The sequence below is a fragment of the Dendrobium catenatum genome, unplaced genomic scaffold (assembly GCF_001605985.2).
Source record: "Dendrobium catenatum unplaced genomic scaffold, ASM160598v2 fragScaff_scaffold_412, whole genome shotgun sequence".
In the NCBI taxonomy this organism is placed as follows: Eukaryota; Viridiplantae; Streptophyta; class Magnoliopsida; order Asparagales; family Orchidaceae; genus Dendrobium; species Dendrobium catenatum.
Genome location: NW_021318874.1, coordinates 210549 through 233644, shown reverse-complemented (window position 1 = coordinate 233644; position 23096 = coordinate 210549). Strand labels below are relative to the sequence as shown.

Genomic DNA, 23096 nt, shown 5'->3' with positions numbered 1-23096 from the left:
ATGAGCATTGATGCATCAGTCATCAAGATAAAGAGATGATACTTTTGTTGAGAGTCATGTAAAAATTTTTATATTTTAATAAGTAAAAATTTTAACTACAAGAAATTATATTTTAAAAAAATTATAAAATAATTAGGATATGTGTGTTGGCAATGCGTGCCTAATTTGTATTTAATAGTTTTTAATCGGACATAATTTTGGCGTGTTCGACACGTGTCAAAGTGTCGGATGCATGTCGTGTTGGATACTTATTGGACACTGCATAGGAGAAATGCCGGTGCATCATAGATCCTTATTTGTAGGTCATTTTCATCTCCATTAATGGGACAACCTTTAAAAGCAATATTTATAATAAACATGTGACGTAACTCATCTTAATCTGTTAGTTTAGAGTTTTGGTTGTTAATTAACAAGTCTTGAATTTGGAATTTGCATATGTAAAATGCAAGAGTTTAACTTAAGGACTCAAATGTTTAAAACAAAATTATTAAACATGAAACAACCTAAAATACTATCCCAATAACTCCAAACAATCTCTTTCCTAATACCTAATAGACCCTTCTTTCAAACTACGAACAAGATTCTCAGTTAAACTGATGTAGAAACATCCTAATTATAGTACATCCAAGGAATAATTTATTATTTGTTAGCTTAGGTGTAGATTTTCTAGAATCTTCTATTATAGATATAAGCTATTGTAAGAAAGAAAAATCATTAATGAAAAATTATTCTCTTTGAAGCTTTTGAAATTTGATGTTTATCTTTGAAGTCTGATTCTTCCAATGATCCATCAATTATCTCCCCTTCTTTCAAACTATGAACAAGATTTCTAAGTTAACCTTTGTTTTCTATGTAACTTTCAAGCTAAAATATTAAAAATTTGCAAGAATGTCATCTTTTCTATTTTCAATGTTAATAATGCACAAAATACGGCATTGCACTTAATTAATGTTTAAAACCATACATTGTACAAGGTTTCCATAGATTTTAACCACATTCACACTATTTTAACCTAAAAGGTTAATAATTGCAATAACATATATGTATATAAATATTAAGATACAGAGTTCTAATATAAAATATGCATGGAACTTTGCAGTAATCTGCATGGGGAGCCTCAATAAGCGGCGTACATAAATAGCTATAAAATGATACATGCATGAATGCCAGCAAGAAGTATTACTGTTTCAAGCTAAAGAGAGCTAACCAGAAACGTCTTGAGAAGAAGATCACCGAAGCCAGGCACAGCAGAAAGGTAATGGCCAGTCATGGAGAGCTCATGGTACTCAATCCAGTCAAGACGACGACATACATATCGCTGCAGAGTAACGGGCACAAGCCCGTCTTCATCGCCTTGCCATAAATGTACGTTAAAAGGTGGTTTGTGGAGTTCCATAGGATCAAACTCCCACTTGCCGAACATTACCTTCATGTCCCTGTAATAAGACTCCTCAATACCTTGCTGTGTTGCCAGTTTCTTCCTCTGCAAGCCCACATATCACCATATCAGGCCAATATATGTTGAACATGCATTGATGTGTTCAATTAATTTTTTTATTTTTTTTTGGACATTTATGCCCGGATGGCTTTTTTACCGCTTCTTAAAGCAGCTTTTCAGTACAAAAATTATTTTTTCCTACTAAAAAATTGCTTTAAGAAGCAAAAAGAAAGCTGTTCCAAACGAAGCCTACTCGAATTCAAGACCTCTTAGTTGATCGTCATCTAGATCATATCTATAAAATGGAAAATTATTAGGTCCGGACACGTGGACTGTGTTTTGACTGCGTTCTTTGACTGCACTTTTTGACTCCGCTTTGACTGAGCTTTACCTGCACTTTACATGCGCTTTTAGCGCGCTTGACTTAAAATTCCGCAGACATGTACACATTCCACATGTCAATATTTTATTGAACACCGGACGTAGGACGTATCTCTACGTCCGATGTCCTGACCTAATAATTTTCCCTATAAAATGAATGGAAGAAAGTGATCAGGTAGAGAGGACCTTCTCTAGCATTCCATTTGAGGCAGCCCACTCTCGGACCTGCTCATCGAGGCGGTTAGGAAGGTGGGTTGTGGCCTTGACAACAGTTGATGTGGGCAACCATGACTGCTTCATCCACCAGTGAAGCAGCCATGGAGCATGGTGTGATATTCTGAGCGCCCATTGGTCTCCTAAAGCCTGCTTATTGTAAACCTCCTCAGTTAGGTTCTTCGGGAAGCCTGGCCACCAGTAGTTTATCACCGGAGCAAGAAGCGCAGCTCCGGCAAGCCTACAAATTCAGATCAACAAGTGGGAATTATTGTATTAATTATATTTGAATTCAAATTTCAAGATAATGACATAATAAATTGATAGCTAAGTATTAAATATAATAATTGTAGATTTATTAGTCAAACTTGTGTCATCTAATAGCGAAGTTATTGAGCAGTTATGACTTCAATCTCAAAATTATGCCCCCCAACCCGTGCTTGATTCCCCTCGAGCGGCAGCGCCTCTTCAGTGAGGCCCAATCAAGTGCGGGCTAGGAGATTTCTGGGGTGGGTACTTCTTCGAGGTCAGTCGAGAATTAGTCACGCTGGCAAGCTCCCTTTCGGGGATGATAGCGGGTGGATACCATGTTCCCAAAAAAAGAAATTAGTGGTTGCTGATTAATATAATGAGCCAAGTATCATCATACGAAATCTTGTCATATTTCTACATAATGCATATTTTTATGCATAGAACTTATATAGACAACATTACTATTTTACTAGTACAAAAATTCAAATATAGGATAAAAATCATGCACAACTAGACTTGATGTTATAACATGCTTAAGAGATGTAATCATATTTATTTCTCTTTAAATCAAAATCATCAATAAAAAATTATAGACCTTTTAATAGAACTTATTGTCAATATCTGGCTAAATAAGAAACAAGCTTAATATAAATAGATTTTTTTAGCTTGTTAATAAATTTGAGAGACAAAATTCAAAATAATCTCAAGAACATTTGTATGCGGCTAGTTTATTCCTAAGAGTATTATATCTCTTTAATTTAGTCATTCAACTATACAAAATTGATCCAAAAAGATTTCTAGGAGGCTAGTTTAATATCTCACTTTTGTCAATTTTTAGCAGGGGTTATTTTGGGATCAATTTTGTATAATCAGAAGATTAAATTGAAGAAAAATGACTAAATTAACAGCATATGAATAGTTGAAGACTTTTGAGCTTTTTCTCATGATAATTCAACTAACACAACAAGTTGAACAAGTAAACCCTAAACTTAATTTTATATCAGATTGAGATGGAAGAATCAAAACAGAATAAAACGCACCTTCCAGGGATGTACTTGATAGAAGCCCAAACAGCATGGCCTCCGAGGGAGTAGCCCATGAGGTAAAATCTGGAGCCCAGGTTGAGGGCATCTGCAAGCTCTTCAATGTCTGAGGCCTCACTTCTCAGCGACCGTTTAGGGTTTGGGTCGCTCTCGCTATAGCCAGCGCGGTCATAGCTCACCAAATAAACTCCAAGTTCTTCCATTATTTCCTGCACCCAATATAAAAAACATATCTAGTAAAGTACTGTAGTTTAACTTGGTACCAACGAACCAACTTAGTTAGAAATCATATGAGAAATTCCTCATAAAAACACCATCATTCTACTCTGTATTTTAAGATCTCTGTATTTGGACATTGAGGCTTTATCGATAATAGAGATTTATGAATATAAAAATCTTTAAATAAAATTGAACGGTGAAATGTACCGTTTTATAGAAATTTCTATGAGGAAATCTTTATGAATTCTGTCCAAGGAACATTCACTCGGACATTATTGTTATTTTAAATATTAAAATCAAATATCTGAAAAAGAATACTTCAGGGAACGCACCTTCAAAGTGATATTTATATCCTTTTAACTTAGAATACTATTTTAGGTAAAGTATACATGAGTATACGTACTTTAAACGATTTTAAAAAGGTCGAAATAGTCGATCTTGCAGGATTCTTTCATTCGAATCAGGAGTAGCAATAAGAATTGAATGTTTTCAGTAATTTGGCGGTACCGTTTAGCTCATTGCACAAGTGAAGGAATTCAACGATTCAATTTCAAATGCTGCATATGCTTGGAAAAGCTTTTGAAAAATAAACGGGGCAGTGGCATACGGTACTTGTGTCCTAAACAACTCGTGACGGTCGGTAGAGAAATATAAATTTAAACATTTTAGTTTTGTACAAAAATTCAACACAAAAATTGATGAAAGATTGAGGTATGTAGTGTTTATATGAGACACCAGAGTTTTTGCATAGAAACCTCTGAAAATGGAGAAAAATTATGGGGCTTTGCTCAGTTTAAATGAATCCACTAGTGTTTGCAGTTGATTACATATGAGGCCATTCCTTGGGGGGATGGGCTTGGCTTGATGTAACAAATATACATCATATAGAGTGCATTGCATTGTGGGAGTTAAAAGAATGAATGTTGACATATTCATTTGGTTGGTAGGATCATAGTCGACGGGCGAGATTAGTCGGAGGGACTATAGTCGACGGATGACGGTGGTCGGAAGGATCGTAGTCGACGGGCGACGGGGGTTAGAAGAATCTTAGTCAAGTGACAGTGGTCGGAATGACCGTAGTCGACGGGCGATTGAGGTTAGAAGGATCGTAGTCAGGTGATGGTGGTAGGAAAAATCGTAGTCGGCGGACGATGGTGGTCGGAAGGACCATAGTTGACGGATGATGGAGGTCAGAAAGACCTTAGTAAAGCGACGACGGTCGGAACTACCGTAGTTGGCGGGTGATGGAGGTCGAAAAGATCGTAGTTGGGTTACGGTGGTCGGAAGGGCCATATTCGGGTGACGATGATCGGAACAACCGTAGTCGACGGGCAGCGGAGGTCAAAAGGACCATAGTAGGAGGGCAATGGAGGTCAGAAGATTATAGTAAGCGGGCAACGAAGGTTGAAAAGACCATAGTCAGACGACTGTGGTCGGAAGGATCGTAGTCTGGCGATGGAGGTAGTGTCAAAATCCAACATTTCAAAAGCAAACCAAACCAACTGCTACAGTGCTCAATCCGGGAACGTAGAACTCACGCTAGAACTCTTTCCATATTCAAGCTCCTGATTTAAGAAGGATTATATTAAAATTATTTTGTAATTACTTGTTTCCATATTAACTTATTAAGGTATCTTGTATAGATCTATAAAAAAAGGAGAAATTATATAATAAAACAAGCTTTTCTTCTCAAACCTCTGGTGGTTAAAAGGATCGTAGTCGACAGACGACGAAGGTCAGAAGGACTGTAGTCAGGTGACGGTGGTTGTAAGGACCGTAGTTGGCTAACGACGGTGGTCGGAAGGAACATAGTCAAACGACAGTGGTTGGAAGGACCGTAGTTGGCGGGTGATGGAGGTCAGGAAGACCTTAGTCGGGCGACAATAGTCGGAAGGACCGTAGTTAACAGGTGATGAAAGTCTGAAAGATCGTAGCGGGTAACGGTGGTTTGAAGGAACGTAGTCGAGAGATGGTTGTCAGAAGGAATGTAGTCGGTGGGTGATGGTTATCGGAAGGAACATAGTCGGCAGGCAACGGATGTCAGAAGGACCGTAGTACATGGGCGACGAAGGTTGGAAAGACCATAGTCGGACGACGGTGACCGGAAGGATCATAGTCGGGTAACTGAGGTCAGAAATATCGTAGTTGGACGACGGAGATCGGAAAGACCATAGTCGGCAAGCAACATTGATGTCAAAGAAAAAGTCGAATGACGGTCGGTGGTCAGGCGAGAGTTGGTGGCCGGGCAAAAATCCAACGATGATTGGTGGCCAAGTGGTGGTCTAGGAGAAGCTTTGTGGCAAGAGAGATCCCAAATTTCTCTTCATTCTTCCTCTTCTTTCTCTCTCCCTCCTTGTTTGATCCCCATTTAGTGAAGAATTAGGGGCATGTTTATAATTTTTTAGGAGTGACATAACCATTAAATAGGGAGAAGATCAAGGGCATGTTGGGAGTATTTTGAATGGATGGCCGATATCGATTCTCTAGATTATTAACCATTTATCGAGTATTTGAGTGCCTTAATGATGCCAGAATTCGATGATCTTGAGCTCGTTAAATTCATATCATCAAGTCTCTCGATTCGACTATAAACATGCGATATTTGAATATCATTTGATCATCCAATTTATGCTTTGAAGCTTCCAAACATGCTTTGGGCCCTCGATTTGGACCCATTTGGCCTCCGATTGGATCGAATTTGATGTAGTTGGGTTCGTTTTTTCGAGATGTTTAGCTAGACTAAAGTTTGCTGAAATCGAAGTTCGGATGGTCCCAAATTTAATTTAAAAAATTTCCCACTAAAAATTTTCTCGAGATTCACGCCCGATCAAGATAATTTTTTGATGATATATCAGTACTAAAAAATTAAATGTTTGCTATATTTACAGGTAAGTTTAATTGAAGGTATAGATTTAAAGTAAATAATTACTAGTGATTTCTCTTGCTGGATTTCCAAAGGTTTTTTTTTATTAGTACTATAGATAGTAGAGAAATTCAGGACGATGTTTGTTAAGTACAGTGACAGACAGCAATATTTGTAATGGCGAATATTCTCCTTTCTCAAAGCCAGATATTTCTCATAGATCTATCAATAATGCTATATATCTAGATCCTCCTACTTACATAAAAAAAAAAAAAACAAATCCAATCTTTCTGACCATTTCAAAAGTAATTTTGAAAACAAATAACACAAAAAGCATCCTAAATTAGAAATACCAGAGTTTGGGTTTTTGGATGTATGCGTGATACTATGATGGGAGTTCAATATAAACATTCTCATCCCCACTAATCTCCGTAACTCCTAGATCCCTACTTCCATAACAATATACTCATCAATAAAGCAACGCTTCTTATAACCACATAATCATATATTTTCAGCATAAATTTTGATTTGGCATGCTATGCATGAAAGAAGGGTGTAGGAGAATGAAGTGGTAGTATCATAACTTTTATGATAGGATAGGATTTATTTTAAAAAGATGTAGAATGGATGAATATGAAGAAAATATTTTCAACAATAATATTATAAACCAAGATAAAGTTTTTAGTTGTTTATGAGTATTACATAAATTTATTAATACGAAATGAGCATATGTGTGAAAAGGTTGGAGTAGCTCCACTGGAAGATAAGATTAGAGAGAGTCGTTTTAGATGGTTTGTTCACATAAAACGACGGCCTTCCGATGACCTGTTAGGAAATTAGAGGTACTAGATTTGACTTATATTAAGAAAGGTATAGATATACCTAAAAAGACTTGGTTAGAAAATATTAGAAAAGATTTTTTTTTATTAGATTCAAATGAGAATTTGCCTTTTAACATGACACAATGGAGAAAAAGGATTCATGTAGCGGACCCCACATAATGGGACAAAGGCTTGATGTTGTTGTTGTTGTTGTTGTAAGAAAATATTTTGTTACCCTCAAATTTCTATAGCAGATCCCAAAGTCAAAATTTGGAATGCAAAAGATGGTGTCTCTCTTACATTTCACTAACTGTTTACGGTTCCAAAGCCTTACAGGTTCAAAAACCTTATCTGAGCTTCTTGGTTTTACTGAAAGTTGAATTCTACCTTTCTGCATGGTCCTGAAGCAAACCCTTACAATCGGGCCATCTTTTGCTGTGCAAGGTGTTGTTCACCCATCTTTCTGGTTCTCTTTGGATCTTATTTGGGGAAATATTACAACAACAACAACAACATCAAGCCTTTGTCCCACTTATTTGGGAAAATATTACATGAGAAAAAATCAGTAAAGTTTGTATTTAGCCTGTGTATTATATAGTGCATTAATGTGCACAAAATATTTAATATAATATTATGTTTACAATTTTACACTGATACATATAAATTTATAGGTAAATCGCATGCATACCTCAATGAGCATTTGACTATAGTAATAATGTCACCTATTTTGGGGCATCCGTATATCAAATTAATGGGAATAAGGGAAGAGTTCAATATCATAAAATTCAGATAAGTGAATAAAACTTAATTTCCTCGTTGTTATCATCATCAAATCCAGTCTTATGTTCAGGAGCTGCATGAAACATGATTCAGCAGTAGATTGGAAGCTATTGTGACATTTTTTTTATTAGATTTAACAGACTAACTCTTATTAGGACATAATGGAGAAAAATAATTTATGTTTCTGACCCCACAGAGTGGGATAAATACTTGTTATTATTTTTGTTGTAGATTGAAAATTTAGTAATTTATTACTTACTGAAAAAAGATGCTTATTTATAGACATGCATGATAGATATAACAGAAAATAAATAAGGAGACTAAACACAATAATGAGGGAGTAAATGTATATTTCCTTGACAAAAATGCTTTACTAATATAAATTCTCCTAATTTGTTAGAAAGTACAACATATGAATGAAACATTAAGAGTAACAAAATTCTTAGAAAGTACAACATATGAATGTGATAGGAACCCCTTGGATTTCCAAGTGTCTCTCACCAAAAACAAAAAGATCCAAGATGAAAATCCCTGGCCTGTCTCCGCCTGGAGAAAACCCGGACCGACTGGGCCGGTCCAGGTTGAGCCGGTCCATGCTGGACCGGCATAACATAATGAAATATCAATTAACTTCAATATGCTTAGTATAGAAGAAGTAAAATTGTTGTAATAATCTAATTCATGGCTTGAGTTAAGAAAAAAATTAAATTCTTCTAGGAGTTTTAGCACACATCAGTCACATGTTGAATAAGCCATAGGATTTTATTCACCCTTTATAGTAGACTTCGCCACAATAGTTCATTTTTTTCCTTTTCTAGGTGACTTTGTCATCTATGTTTACTATTAAAAATATCTAATGTAACAGCACTCACGCCAACCAACCTTTGTCACATCCCACAGTCTACTTCTCTCATTCACGTCTCAATGCCCCATCACATCATCACCAAAGTCATTTCACATAAGAACATGGTATATATTTTTTCCCAAAAAAAAGAACATGGTATATCCATCAGTTAAAGGGAATGGGACCATGTAGCATAGGTTGAAAATTTCTGCTGGCTCAAGAACGGGACCAGTAGTACATCTACTTCTTCTTCCTCTCTTTACCCATCGGACAATAATGCAAGTCCCCACAAGAAACAGAGACGCTACAATGCTTGTTTTATGCTTTCCCGTGACTTCAACGATGATAGTCAAGCTAATTTCATCACCAATGGTTGGAGCGAAATTCTAATCTTGCCAAGAATGCCAAAGCCAACAACCAATTGTGTTGACCTCTTAATTTCCAACTATAGCTCAAGGGCCACCATCAAGCATGGGCCTGACAGTGACCGGTGAGCAAGAAAATCTCTCCATGAGGTATGATCAAAGATCAACGATGGGGAGTGGAGCTATATTTGAATCAAAGATCAACAATGTAAAGGGTAATATTCAGTTCTAGTTCAAACAAAGATCAGAGATTGTGGGTATTTCACATTAATTCCATCAAAAGATCAACCGTCTTTGATGGCTCATTTGAGAAGCAATCCTTCATCTTCTTATAGCAAGTGTCTATTCTCTTTCCAAAGTTTTGTTCCCTTCTTTTTTAGAGCGTAGAATGTAGTTTAAAGACGAGAATGGTGCTCTAAATGATCAATTTTTGCAACCATCATGGGCGATTTTGGGGATTTTCTTGGTTGATGTGCATGAGAACTGAGAAGTACTCGCGAATGCAATTTGTTCTCGTTTTGACAAGTTCGGCTTGAAGCTTCCCCAATGTAAGTGTTGTGCAAACAATGGAAAACAAACCAGAATCAAGCACAAGCAATCGCAAAACACAACAATTTATGTGGTTCGACGAAGATGCCTACGTCCACGAGGAGAGAGTGATTTCAATATATTGGAGAAAAATAGTGAATTACAATAGCTCTCAAGCTTTCTCTCTTACTGTCATGCAACCCTTAAATCTCAATTTATAGAGATTTAAGGAAACAAAATAGAAAAAACTTCCTAATATATGCATCAATTAAATCCTAATCAAATCAACTATTTAGAGACATAATCAATTCTCTAATTAATACATTAAATGAATATCAAAGCTTTCCAAAAAAAACTGATTTGATTTTAAAAATAATTCCAAATTAACAGTTTTCTCCTCATCTTTCACTTCAGAAAATGGAAGATGATAAACCAGGCTTCAACATCAGAACAATTGCACTCAGATGGTTGCCTACATACCTCCCTCTCAAGTGATCAAGCTGAGCACAGTTCTTCATAGTGTGGACAATCAGTCATGAGTTATAATGTTCATCAAACTCTTGCAGTCGGTGAACTTCCAAACTAGTACCTTTGTGAGCATGTATGTTGGATTCTCCTTGGTGTCTATCTTTTTCAACTGTACATTGCTTTCAATAATCAAGTCTTGAATAAAATGATACCACACATCAATCTGCTTGGTACGAGTATAAAAGACTCGATTTGTGGCTAAACATATAACACTTTGATTATCACAAAACATTGTTAGAGACTTGTGGTCAACTTCCAAATCATCCAGTAGATCCTGCATCCATATTGCCTCCTCCATCGCCTCTGCCATTACCATGCACTCAACCTCAATAGTAAACAAAGCAACAGTAGATTGAAGTCCTAATCTCCAACTAACTCGACCTCCTGCCAATGTGAATAACTACCTTCTCGTAGACCTTACCTATCAATGTCACCAACATAGTTTGAATAAGTGTAGCCTATATATAACTCAGCAATAGATGGCTGCCTTTCTCGAACACCAAGACTACATCAACTGTACCCTTTAGCTACCTCAAGATACTCTTCACAGCCTGCCAATGTGATACCCAAATTTGGTTCTTCTCCGTCCTTTATAATAGCAACTATTCATCATCTCCTACTATAATCTCTCCTCATGTTGCATGACATATGTTTACTTTAAATATAATTATTGTTAGAAAGTGGCAAAGGCTGATGTAAGTAGGACGAAAAAGCACCTATTTGGATCCTATAAGAACATGGCACCAGGTACCAAAGTGTCTAATACGGTGAAGGAAGAAATCAAAGCATTATTTATAAGCCAACAATTTCAAAGCATAATTCATAGTGACGGTTTGATGACAGAGTTGATAAGGACTCAATACTATGCGAATGAGCATAGTGGTCAGGACTCATCATCTTCATCATAGCAACCTATGTCATATAGCGGTCTATGGATTACTACATGAAGATCCTCGTGGAGGATAGACAACGAGATAGACTTTCTACATCACAAAAGTTGTCCCAAAGACTAGTAGGTAGCACAGACACAAATATGCATGTATATAGACAAATTTTGATGAGAATGATATCTCATTTAATATTGCAACATCCACTGCTTACTACAATATGATTCATTCCATTGGAGCCTATAGGCGAAGATTGAAACCCCCATCCATGTTGATTTGAAGGCATGGATTTTGAAGGAAGAGCTGGCAAATACTAATAAATGCATTGAGAAAATCAAGAGGACCTAGAGCCATAAAAGGTTAACTATAATATCTAATGGAAAGTCAAATATAAATAAGAGAAGCTTTATAAATATGTTGAATTTCTTTGTGGAATACTTAATGGTATTGTTGATGAGATTGAGGAGCACTTGGTGGCTCAAGTGGTGGCAAATAATGCAGTGCTTATAGGGCAATGGCTGCAAAATTTATGGAGTAGAGAAAGCACTTATATTGGACATCATGTGTCGCACATTATATAAACCTGATCTTTGAAAAACTTAAGGTGTTGCCACAACATAAGAATACACTAAGGAAAAAAAGATAAACAAATTTATATATGATCATTCTTAGTTTTGGCACATATGAGAAAGTTTTCAAATAAAGCAATACTGAGTAGGTATGCTACAACAAAATTTGATACTACTTATTTGACATTGCATAGTATGTTGGAGGTGAGACAACCTTGGATGACTATGTTCACTTCAACACAATAGTTGAGTTATGCTTGGACAAGAAAACCCAAAGGAAAGAAATTAAGAAGATTATTTTGAATGATAAATTTTGACAAAGTGCACTTTATGCTATTAAAAAAATTAGGCCACCAGTGCAAGTTTTAAAGAGAGTAGATGTTGAGAAGAAGTATGCAATAAGTTTTATATATAATAAAATGGATGATATGAATGAGCTGATTGCCCACAACATAAAAGAGGAAGAGGGTAGTTATGAGAAGTTTGAGGTTGATGAAAAGTACTTCATCGCCACTTGCATGTAGTAGGCTACTATATGGATTCTCAGTTTTAATATGATGAAAATTAGTTAATAAATACTAAGACAAAATTGAGATATACTATATTACATAGATAAGTTTATAGTTGATTCATCTGAGAGAGAAAATGCTAAAATACAATTGATACCTTCTACGTATAAGGAGGGCTTCTTTGGACTGTAGCAGACAAAAGATAGATTCATAGTGATCTCCAGATAATTTGATTATTTTTATTGGAGAAAATTTTATCAATTAAAATGATTAATTATATGTATTATACTCATTAACTTTATCTCACTTGCATGGTAAATTCAATTTGGTGATGACACTCCAGAACTACAACATTTTGATATTAAAGTATTGAGATTAACATGCTCTTCATCTAGACACCAAACACAAATGGAGAATGCCAAATTAAGTCCACAAATAAAAGATAAATCATGCAACAACCCTAAGGATGAATTCCTTTGTGTACACTATGTATAACAAGAGACTAAATGATAGAAACTTGACGAAGAGAAGGTTAAAATATATCAATAATTATTTGCTTTGTGACGATATAACATCAGATGATGAGTATTTTGTGGATGACGAAATGGAGGTTACACCATTTGAATTATAGAAAAAAGATTTGAACATTAAATTCTTTTATGATGATAGAACCAAAGGATGAATTCCAAGTTATATATATAAATAATTAAAAATAAAATTTATATAAAAAAGAATTTAAAATTTTTAAAGTTTATTTAAATTGGAATATTAATCTCATCTTTATATTGATGTTAAGAAAGAGAAAAATAATTGAAACTGACAATGAAGCAGATTGTAAGATATTGGAACACACAAGTGATGAGGCAAGGGAGCAATAATTTGTTGTGATGATGACTAAAAAATCCCCTCAATAATGGCAGCACAAATGGCTTTTGAATTGTCATACTATTACTATTTTTTTAGAAATTAAATGTGGATGAGTAGGGAACTAGAAAAAAAACTTGAAGTTGAACTTGATTCATATAATATTTTTATGCAATTCTTATATTTATCTTGTTTTGTTACTTGAACTTGAAGTTGAAGTTGAGCTTGATTCATAATATAATGTTTGCATTTTAATTCTATTTCACGAAATTTATCACTCCGCTTTATATCTTATGCAATTTTTAGTTTCATTCAATTTTTTACTTCATAGATCAATAGGATTTTAATAATGTCATCTTTTAATATCTTATTTGGTTATTATACAAAAAATTACTTCTAACCTTCTTTTTCGCTTTACATAATTTTTGTTTATTGAAAGTCTACGTCTCAAATTGACTTAAGGCTTATATCTAGCCTCATAAACAAAAAAATTCTCAATATCTAATTGCGCAATTTTAAACTTTGGCCATCACACTACTATAAAAATATATCCGACATTGCTCACACCAAAAACCCTATCTCTCACACTAGGGCTAAACACATAGAGATTGCTTACCTTTTTAACCATGACTTCCTCAAATCAAACCAAATCATAGTCACAACATTTCCACTCAAGCTCCAATTAAAAACATGTTCACAAAATCTCAATCCAATAAATGCTTTCTCATGACAATGGACAAGTTGACGCTCCAAGATCTCACCATCAACTTTAGGAAAGGTGATAATATCACTAAAAATAATTACAATACACCAAAAGCTGTTCTAAAGCAGCCACTTTTGCTCACCTAATCCCCATCATCTATCTATAACAACCAACAGCATCTCAGCCATCCAAGCCGGAATGTCACTGTCAGGGAATACAACAGTTGTAATTCTCTCTAAAAAAATACTCTACAGTAGTTAGCAGTGTATGAGTTCGAATTGGAAATGAATACAGCATTTCTGCCAGTCATCTTCTACTCTTCCTCTGCTTTCACTTCTGCATTACAGCATACATAGTTTCTGAAACTTATACAAGTTCAACATAGTCAAATTTAGCAAAAAATTAAAATATTCAAATTCGGTCTGATTCAAATTTAGCTCAAACTCAAGTTACTATTAAATCAAAGTTGACAATAACTACTTAAATGGTATGAAATCTACTCGTGATAAAAAATTAATCAGCAGTAACTTACAATTATTCACCATCCAACAAGAATGATTATAATTACTTTTACACAAATATTTATAAATTTAATTGGAAAAAAATAAAAAAAATCTCAAAAACATTATAGATTCATAGTTTTAAATAAATAAATCAGAATATATGTACATTTTAAGACGATTCGCACTTTGAATCGACCCAAAATTAATTCTATAATTATTTTTTTTTTAAGTTAAGAATCATTAGTTTGAACTTTTCAAGTTATGAATCTGATTTCTGACTGAATAAAAACTCATGCAAGTTTAGAACAAACTTCAAATTTCTACTAAAATTTCCTAGAGCGTAATAAGACTGTAAACAAGCGGAGAGGGAAATAACAAAGTAGAAGTAGTTTACTAACAGGAGAGGCTCGGATCCCGTCTAGTCGGGAACTCGCAAATCCATGGCAGAAAATAATCTTGAACTTCGCCCTCTCCTTCGGCACGCCCGTCTCCTCGTACGCCAGATGCCGCCCATCCCGAAGCCGGATCCTCTTCGCCGTCACCGGAGGCCCACCCTCCGACCCACACAACCGCGGCGGCTGAGGCTGAATTTCCGCGTAAAACCAACTCCCCAGCCCAATCACCAGCACCGCCGCCACCAACAGTTTCTTCTCGATCCCTGCCCCATTTCGCAGATCAACGTCAAAAAACACATAAATTATACCAAAACACAGATTACTAGAATGCGATACAGAGATTGATGGCGCAATGTTGCGGACCTGATCGGCGCGGAGCAGGCTTCATGGCGATTTGTTTGAACCGCCGGCGAAGGAGTGGGAGCGGGGAAATGGGGGGTAAAAGTGCAAGCGAGAGTGATAATAAAGTGCAGCGGTTGGGTTGGGCCGGGTTGGTCTCCAACTTAATTTTTGACTAGCTGGCTTTCTTGTGGCCCCCACTGCTGCTCCCGCTTTCGGTCAAGTGGGCTTCTAGGGACTTCCTGCGTCAGTATATCAAAAGTCTCACGCTAATAGTTAATTGTTATGTCCGTACATCTGTACATTCGGACGTCAATAACATGTCACCGTCATGTGCTCTTACTCTTTACCGTGCGGCCCGACGACCCGGACCCGGTATTGCTATGTATTGGCTGATTTGTGCATATAGGGGTATTGCTAGGTATTGCTCGGTATTACTCGGTATTGCTCGGCAATAATAAGAAATATCAATCTGTCAAGATTAATACCTAGCAATATCGAGCAATACTTAGCAATACCCGATTTTGCTAGGTATTATTCGGTATTGCTCGGTATTGCTGGGTATTAATCTTGACAGAGCGGTATTTCTCGTTATTATCAAGTAATACCTAGCAATACCGAACAATACCTAGTAATACCGAGCAATACATAGTAATACCCGAACATAGCAATATTGGGTTCCGGTCTGGGTCGGGTCGTCGGGCTGCGTGATAAAGAGTAAAAGCACGTGGCCAAATGTTATTAACGTCCGGATGTAGAGTTAAGTCCGGTGTCCGGACCTAATAATTTTTCATTGTGTTGGGACTGCGACCCGCACCGTCCCAAGAAAAATTACATAGAAAATTATTTAAATCCCATTTAATTAGAGAATTAACTAAACGTGTCGAAATGGTCCACTTTTAATTTAGCATATAATTGTGCGTTATTTTTCCTTTTAATGACGAGAGCTTAACTTAATTCTATTAAATAAACATAAAATTACAAATTTGTCAAAAGCTAGAGATATAAAATATGTGGAGTGGGTCCTTGCTTTTTGGATCTTTTGATTTTTTTTTTCTTTCTGTTTTGGTTCAGGACTGGTGGAGGATTGGTTGAGCTAGTTTTTTTCAAGTTTTTGTTGTTGGATCTTGGTTTGGTTGTTGTTTTCTCGTTTGGAGGAAGATCTGTTTAGGTTCTGCTTGTCTGCGGGTGATTGAAATTTTTCTTTAAAGGTTTGGTGGAGCTTTTCTCGGTTTGTTGTTGGTGTTGGTTTCTGGATTATTTGTTGTTCTGCTCTCTATGGGGAGTTTCTGGGAGCTTTTTAATAGGATTGTATTTATTTAGTTTATTTGTTTCTTCTTAAGACTTCTTTTTCTTTGCACTTTTGTAAGTTTTTGTTCTATTTTTCTTACAAAAGTTGTAATTCTCTTGTAACATTTCATTATTAATGGAATTGGGTATGATTGTCCCTAATTTTTTTCAAAAGAAAGGGAATTTAACTATAAAGTTGAAGAGAGTAAAAAATACAAATTAAAAAGTCAAAATGAGGACGTAACATCATTGCAATTAGGGGTGTCAATTTCGGGTTACGGGTCGGGTTCAGGTCGAACCCGAAATTAACCCGGCACTATTCGGGTTCGGGTCGACCCAACCAGGTTTTGCAAATGAGTCGATTTTATGGACCCGAACTCGACCCGCATCGGGTTCAGGTCAACCCGACCAAACCCGCGGACGCGACATGGCCTCGGGACGCCGGTGACACGGAACTACTGGGCACGGACGTAGACACGGCGCGGAACTGTCGGACGCGGATGCCGGACGCAGGACGCGACACGAAACTGCCGCGTACGCCGGCGAGGCGGTGACTGACGTAGGACGCGACTACTACTAACGCCTGTGCGACGCGACATGGCCTTCGGACGTAATGCGACCTGGCTTCGAGACGCAATGCGATGTGACGCGTCCGGGCAGTCTGGCGCCGGTAGGCGGGGTAGCCGGGACGCGGGCAGGGTCATTCCGGATAGACGGGTTTGTGTGCATTCCGGGTCATTTCAGGTTGATCTCGGGTTCCCGGGTCAACCTGATCCTGACCCGATTTTTCAAACGGATCGGTTTTCATGACCCGATCCCGACCTGCTTCGTGTTCGATCAACCCTAAACCCAAAAATTTCGGGTCGGATTCGGATCGGGTCCAATATTGAAAGGTCTACTTGCCATATCAAGGGAAGGCTATGATTTTATTAACTTTTTTTAAAACTAGCAAAAAAATTGATAACTAAAAACTGCCACAAAAGAAGCTATGTGAACAGAGCAATATTTATGTGCCATCTACGACAACAACAACTGAAATTAATATAACACTTTGATTCCAAACAACATTTATTAGGTTGCATGTGCATATTATCATGATCAAAATTAATTAAAGTGGGATAACCTTCTTACTGTTTTATGAAATAATCTTATAGTAAATTAAAAAAAAATTACACTAAAAAAATGTTTCATAAATCAGTAAGAAATTTGTTCGAAAAAAACTATACTATAGACCGGATATATCATCAAAAAAATCATCTTCATCGGGCACGAATCTCGATGCAAAATCAAGTTGGAAACTTTAGAAATTAAAATCATGACCATCTGAACTCCGATTTCAATAAACTTATAGTCGAACTAAACGTCTCAAAAATACGAACCTAGAGACATCAAATTCAACTCAATTCGAGCCCAAATGGATCCAAATCAAAGACCCGAAGCACATTTGAAAAGTTCAAACCATAAATTGAATTACCAAATGATTTATAAACGTGACATGCTTATAGTCGAATCAAGCAGCTCGACAAGACGAATCCAACAAACCCAAGATTGTATAATTATGATATCATTAACACATTCAATTACACAGTAAATGATCCACAATCAAGAGGATCAAAATCAGCCGTCAATTCAAATTACTCACAACTTACCCATGATATCTCACATATTTACTTATCATGTCACTCTCAGAAATTATAAATATACCCTTAATTTCTCATGGTAGGAGACTCAAGCAAAGAAGAAAAGGAAGAGAGAGAAATTAGAGTTCTCTTGCCACCAATCCTCCTCGCCCACCATCAGACTTCTGCCCGATAACCGACTGTCACTGGACTTCCACTCGGCCACCAACTATTGTCGGACTTCTGTCCGGTCATCAACTGATGCAGGACTTCCGCCTGGTCACCGACAGACGTAGCACTTCTACTCGACTACCGACTGATGCAAGACTTCCACCCGGCCACCGATTGACACCGGACTTCTGATCGGCCGCCAACTGACGTCGGATTTTCACACGACCACCGAGCGTCACTGGTTTTCCGCCCGACCACAGAACATCGTCAGATTTTCATTCGATTTCCGCTCATCACTATATTTCAATATAACGGTTGGTTGTTGTAATCTGATCGTCCTCAATAGGACCGATCAATCATTTGTAATATATTCAAATACTGACCCTTTGATTTTTCTCTTTTTCAGGATTTTCCACATAAAAATTCTTGTGTTTTTTTAATTTCCTATTTGTGTGCTGAATATATGTACAATGTTGAGGTGAAAAATTCTAACTCTATCACCGATTCGCCGTATATATTCTAGCCTGCAACAACAACATAGTTAAAATTAGAAACTTTTCCATGTTTAATAAATTTGAATCACCAAAAATAACATATATAAATCAAAAGCAAAAAAAAAACTATTATTTCATCTAAAGCTATGTCGGTCAGCAAAAAGATCATCAAAACAATTAGAGAAAAAACAAGAAGCTCATAGCCCACAAGGGCGCAAAGAACCGCTCTAAAAATAAGCCGCCCATCTGTTTACACCATTCATCCATATTAAAAAAAACTTCCTTAACTAAAGTTTTATGTGAAATAAAAATTTTTGAGCTTTTTTTTTAAGTATACCATTTCCTTAAAATTAGAAAATATAGCCATATATAAGTTGTTATTTGTGTGAAAATCTAGAAAGTTACAAAAAAAAGTACAAATTCCATGGAATTTCATTGGAAGGTAAAAATATTTTTTTATTCAAATTTAAGTTAATAAAATAGCTAATTAATAAGTCACATTACATTAAAATCTCATCTAGAATGACACCGAAGAAAGATATTGCATTATAGGAAATTATAATATTAGGTGACACCAAGAACTAAAAAAGTTCTCTGCTGAGACTGGACGTAGAACTCCGTCCAGAGACAAATCAGAATGCGCGACATCAGCGGTATCGAGCGACAATATCGAGCACAGAGTGACGTGGCGTATTCTGATTGGTTTTTAGATGACGTTCAGCATTCGCACAGAATAATTAATGCCCGGTGACACATCTTCCACTAATTTTTGGGGTCTTTTTTGTCCTCCCACTGCAAGCATGGAATGTGACTTTCCCTTCCTTCGAACATAATCGGTCAGCATAAGTTGGCCGCTTTTGAAATGAGAACAGAAGCCTGATTAGTGGTTTGGAGATATCAAGATCTGACAATCTTTATTGAATCAGTATGTTTTCTTTGTGCTTTTTGACTTCAGCTCTCTTCTTCCTTCATTTCTCCATTTAGCCTTAAAGTTTCTTAGCAGATTACCCTATTTATGAACAGAAAATCAACTTTGAGAGAAAAAAAAATTAGATTATGAACAGAAAATCAGGAATTTTTTAAACAAGCTGTCTTGAAAATATATGGAAGACTTTGTATTTCAATATCTGATGCTAAACTTTATTTATTTTACATTTTCTAAGAAATGAAATCTTGATAACCATTCATTTAAGCAATTTATTATGTTAATTATTAAATTTATCAAATTTTCAAGTACATTATACATTATCTGTCATTTCCAATGCCTACGCCGCCGCCCCATCACCAGCCATCGCCGCCTTTAGCCGTTACCCATGCTGCCTGCCCGTTGCCTCCTGACTTGCCGTTATTGTTGCCCGCGTCTGCCGCTGTCGACTATTGCCCCCACCGATTGTTATCCAATACCACAACTATTGATCTTTGAGCCAATTTTTGCTACCACCAGCCATCACTATGGTTAGATTTTTATAATATATTTATTTTACTTCAAGTTAAATAAAATAATAATTACTCACATTTAGTTTCGAGTCATTCAAACAACTCCAAAATACTTAAAAATATTTCATTCTTTTTACAATCCATTCATTTTCAGCATACCAAACAACTTGTAAATCAATTCCCTGCTTTTAGTTTTGGTTGACTTTAATCATTTTATTATAATTTGAAAAAAAAATGCAACTATTTAATTATTAGCAAGTATTATTTACCAAGAATACTATATATATATATATATATATATAAAAAAAAAAGATTTATCATCTTAGTAGTGTACAAAGATCTAGCACATGAACACATCATAGAGTCTAGAAGAGCTCAAAGGAGACAATTTTTTTTTATGTGAAAACTCTAAAAGGATAAAAAATCATGAGATTTGACTTGGTTAAATTGATTCAACTATTTTATGTCACATGTTAATGATAAAATGTCCCATAAATAAGGAAGGAATTAATACAATAAATTAGACATAAATATTGAAAGATGAATTCTATGGTAGAAGTTGAATGAGCTTTGAGGCATTAGAGTTGTCTTTAATAGATTGTTTCTGATATGTTTGGTCTTTCTTCTTTGAGGAGAGAAGATCAAAGACCAGGAAGTCTAGCATACATCTTAGTATTTGCATTGAGAATCAGACTTCGTTTCAACAATGTGCGTAAACAAATATTCAACACAAAATAATAATCAACTAACTGTCATTAGGAGATTGCAGTCAGATAATATTAATTAGAAGAAAACATATGCAATAGCTGGTTGTTAATGGTGATCATTGACATAAAGAACACAAGATTTGAAGATTATTTCATCCTTCAAAATGTTATGAATTTTCAATTATGTTTTAATTACTTGATTTGGGCTCATTCATACTCGTATTGGATAATTTTGATATCATTGATCTCATTTCAACGAGATATTCAACTCATCTATAAGTTTGATGAAATCATAGCTCATATAATGTGAATTTATTTCCAAAAATGCTTTAATTCAAAATTTTATCAGATTTCATGCTTGATCAAATAAATTTTGAGATGTCACATCAATTATCATCTAGATATTAAGCATAAAAAAAATAAAAAAAAGTTTTACTCCTAACTCCAATAAATCCTAATTTCTAAATTCTTCATGAGCAAAATCCTAAATCCACACTACTTTCAATGAGCATGATCAATCCATTCCTTAAAAGCCTGATTATACAATATTTATTTATATTTTTTAGATCTTCATTAAAAAATAAATCATTATAGCATGCCCCTCCGGCCATCCTCTCCACTCTCACCCACCATTGCATCTCCGCCTCAAAATACTCTCATGAGAAGCTCCCCTCACCGATCTCTGTTGAGCAAAACAGAAAATCAAACCAGAAATCATACAACACAATCAACACAAAGAATACGGCGATTTACGTGGTTCGGTCAAGATACCTACATCAACGGGGAAGAGATGATTTCACTATTGTGGAGAAACAAATAGGGAGTACAATTTGGTTCTCTTCCTCTCATACATCTACAATAGTCCTTCCCCCTCAATTTATAGATTTGAGGTGAACAAAATAAGGAAAATCTTCTTAATCTAATCCCCATTCAAATCCTCATTCAAATCACCTAATAAAATAATAATCAACTCTCTAATCAATTACATTAATGAGTCATCAAAGCCTTCCAAATCAAGGCTAATTAGGACATAAAAAGATTTCTAAATCAACAATCTCCTCTAACGATGGCAATGACGATTTCTCCTTTCATAGCCACCACCATAGCCATCGTCACTGCCACCGTTACCGAGGAAGTGTAAGTTACTCTTCAAGCGATGAAAGCATCACATCAAATGCATATAAAATATATTCTAAAAAATATTTTAATAGCAATGAAAGATATATTGGAGACATTTAAGATGAAGCAGAGGTAGAAAATTCCACACCTAATTAATTTTAATCACACAATTAATTCAATTGTTTACTTAATTAATTAGTACAATGATATTTATGTATATATTTTGTTTTCTATGATTTTGATTGTATGAGGAGACTTTCATTATATTGGTATTGTAAATGTAAAGGCGCCTCCATTCGCTGATCTACGAACAACCACGTGATTATTATAATTAAAAATGTGATTTATTTAACATTGATTTATATTTTATTTTAAAAATCAGGCGGTTGGTGCAATCGAAATTATCAGAAAAGGGAGATAGGGAAGGAGAGATATTTATGATTAATTTTGTTATTTTTTAATATTTAAATTTCACAATCAGAAATAAGAAAATTTGGTCTGGTCACTGGATGTAGCTCTACGTTCGGCCGTCAATAGAATCGCGCCACGCGTTCTCAATATTTACCGCGCGCCCCGACAACCCGACCCAGAACGGACCCAGGATGACTCGGTATTTCTTGATTTTGCTAGGTATTGCTCGGTATTACTCGGTATTGCTAGGTATTGGTCGATTTTTCTCGGCAGTAATCAATACCGAGCAAATACCGAGTAATACCGAGTTGTAGCGAGTTTTCCTAGGTATTGGTACAACTCGGTATTGCTAGGTATTGGTCGATTTTGCTTGGCAATAACCAATACCGAGCAAATACAGAGTAATACCGAGTTGTACCAAGTTTTTCTAGGTATCGGTACAACTCGGTATTGGTCTTCTAGAAAAATCGGTACAACTCGGTATTTGCTCGGTATTGGTCTTCACATAGCGATATTTCTCGTTATTGTCATGCAATACCTAGCAATACCGAGCAAATACCGAGTAATACCTAGCAATACGCGAACATAGCATTCCCGGGTTTCAGTCCGGGTCAAGTCGTCAAGCCGCGCGGTAGAGAGTAAGAACACGTGGCGACATGTTATTGACGGCCGAACGTAGCTCTACGTCCGATCGGTGGACATAATAATTGTTCAATATTTCATCGTAAACTACTCCATAAAAAAAACAATGGGATGACGTTCATGAAAACTAATTGTTTTGATCATTTACTAAATATGCAAATA

The 23096-nt window shown here is 35.9% G+C and overlaps 2 protein-coding genes across 2 annotated transcripts in view; one reads left to right on the top strand and one right to left on the bottom strand.

The window, feature by feature from the left end:
- LOC110092749 (protein unc-13 homolog) overlaps positions 1-1237 on the top strand; it is a 71663-nt gene extending 70426 nt beyond the window's left edge. The window contains 1 exon segment of the mRNA XM_028694158.1: positions 1100-1237. Coding sequence (XP_028549991.1) covers positions 1100-1124 — 25 coding nt within the window. The 3' untranslated portion in view covers positions 1125-1237.
- On the bottom strand, positions 1006-15207 carry LOC110092718. The gene is made up of 5 exons (XM_020817377.2): positions 15069-15207; positions 14709-14968; positions 3325-3536; positions 2006-2273; positions 1006-1483 (listed from the first exon to the last, which is right to left on the bottom strand). Exons 1-5 carry the CDS (start codon positions 15091-15093, stop codon positions 1193-1195), a joined length of 1056 nt encoding a protein of 351 aa, XP_020673036.1. The 5' UTR covers positions 15094-15207; the 3' UTR covers positions 1006-1192.
- Positions 15208-23096: the final 7889 nt, after the last annotated feature.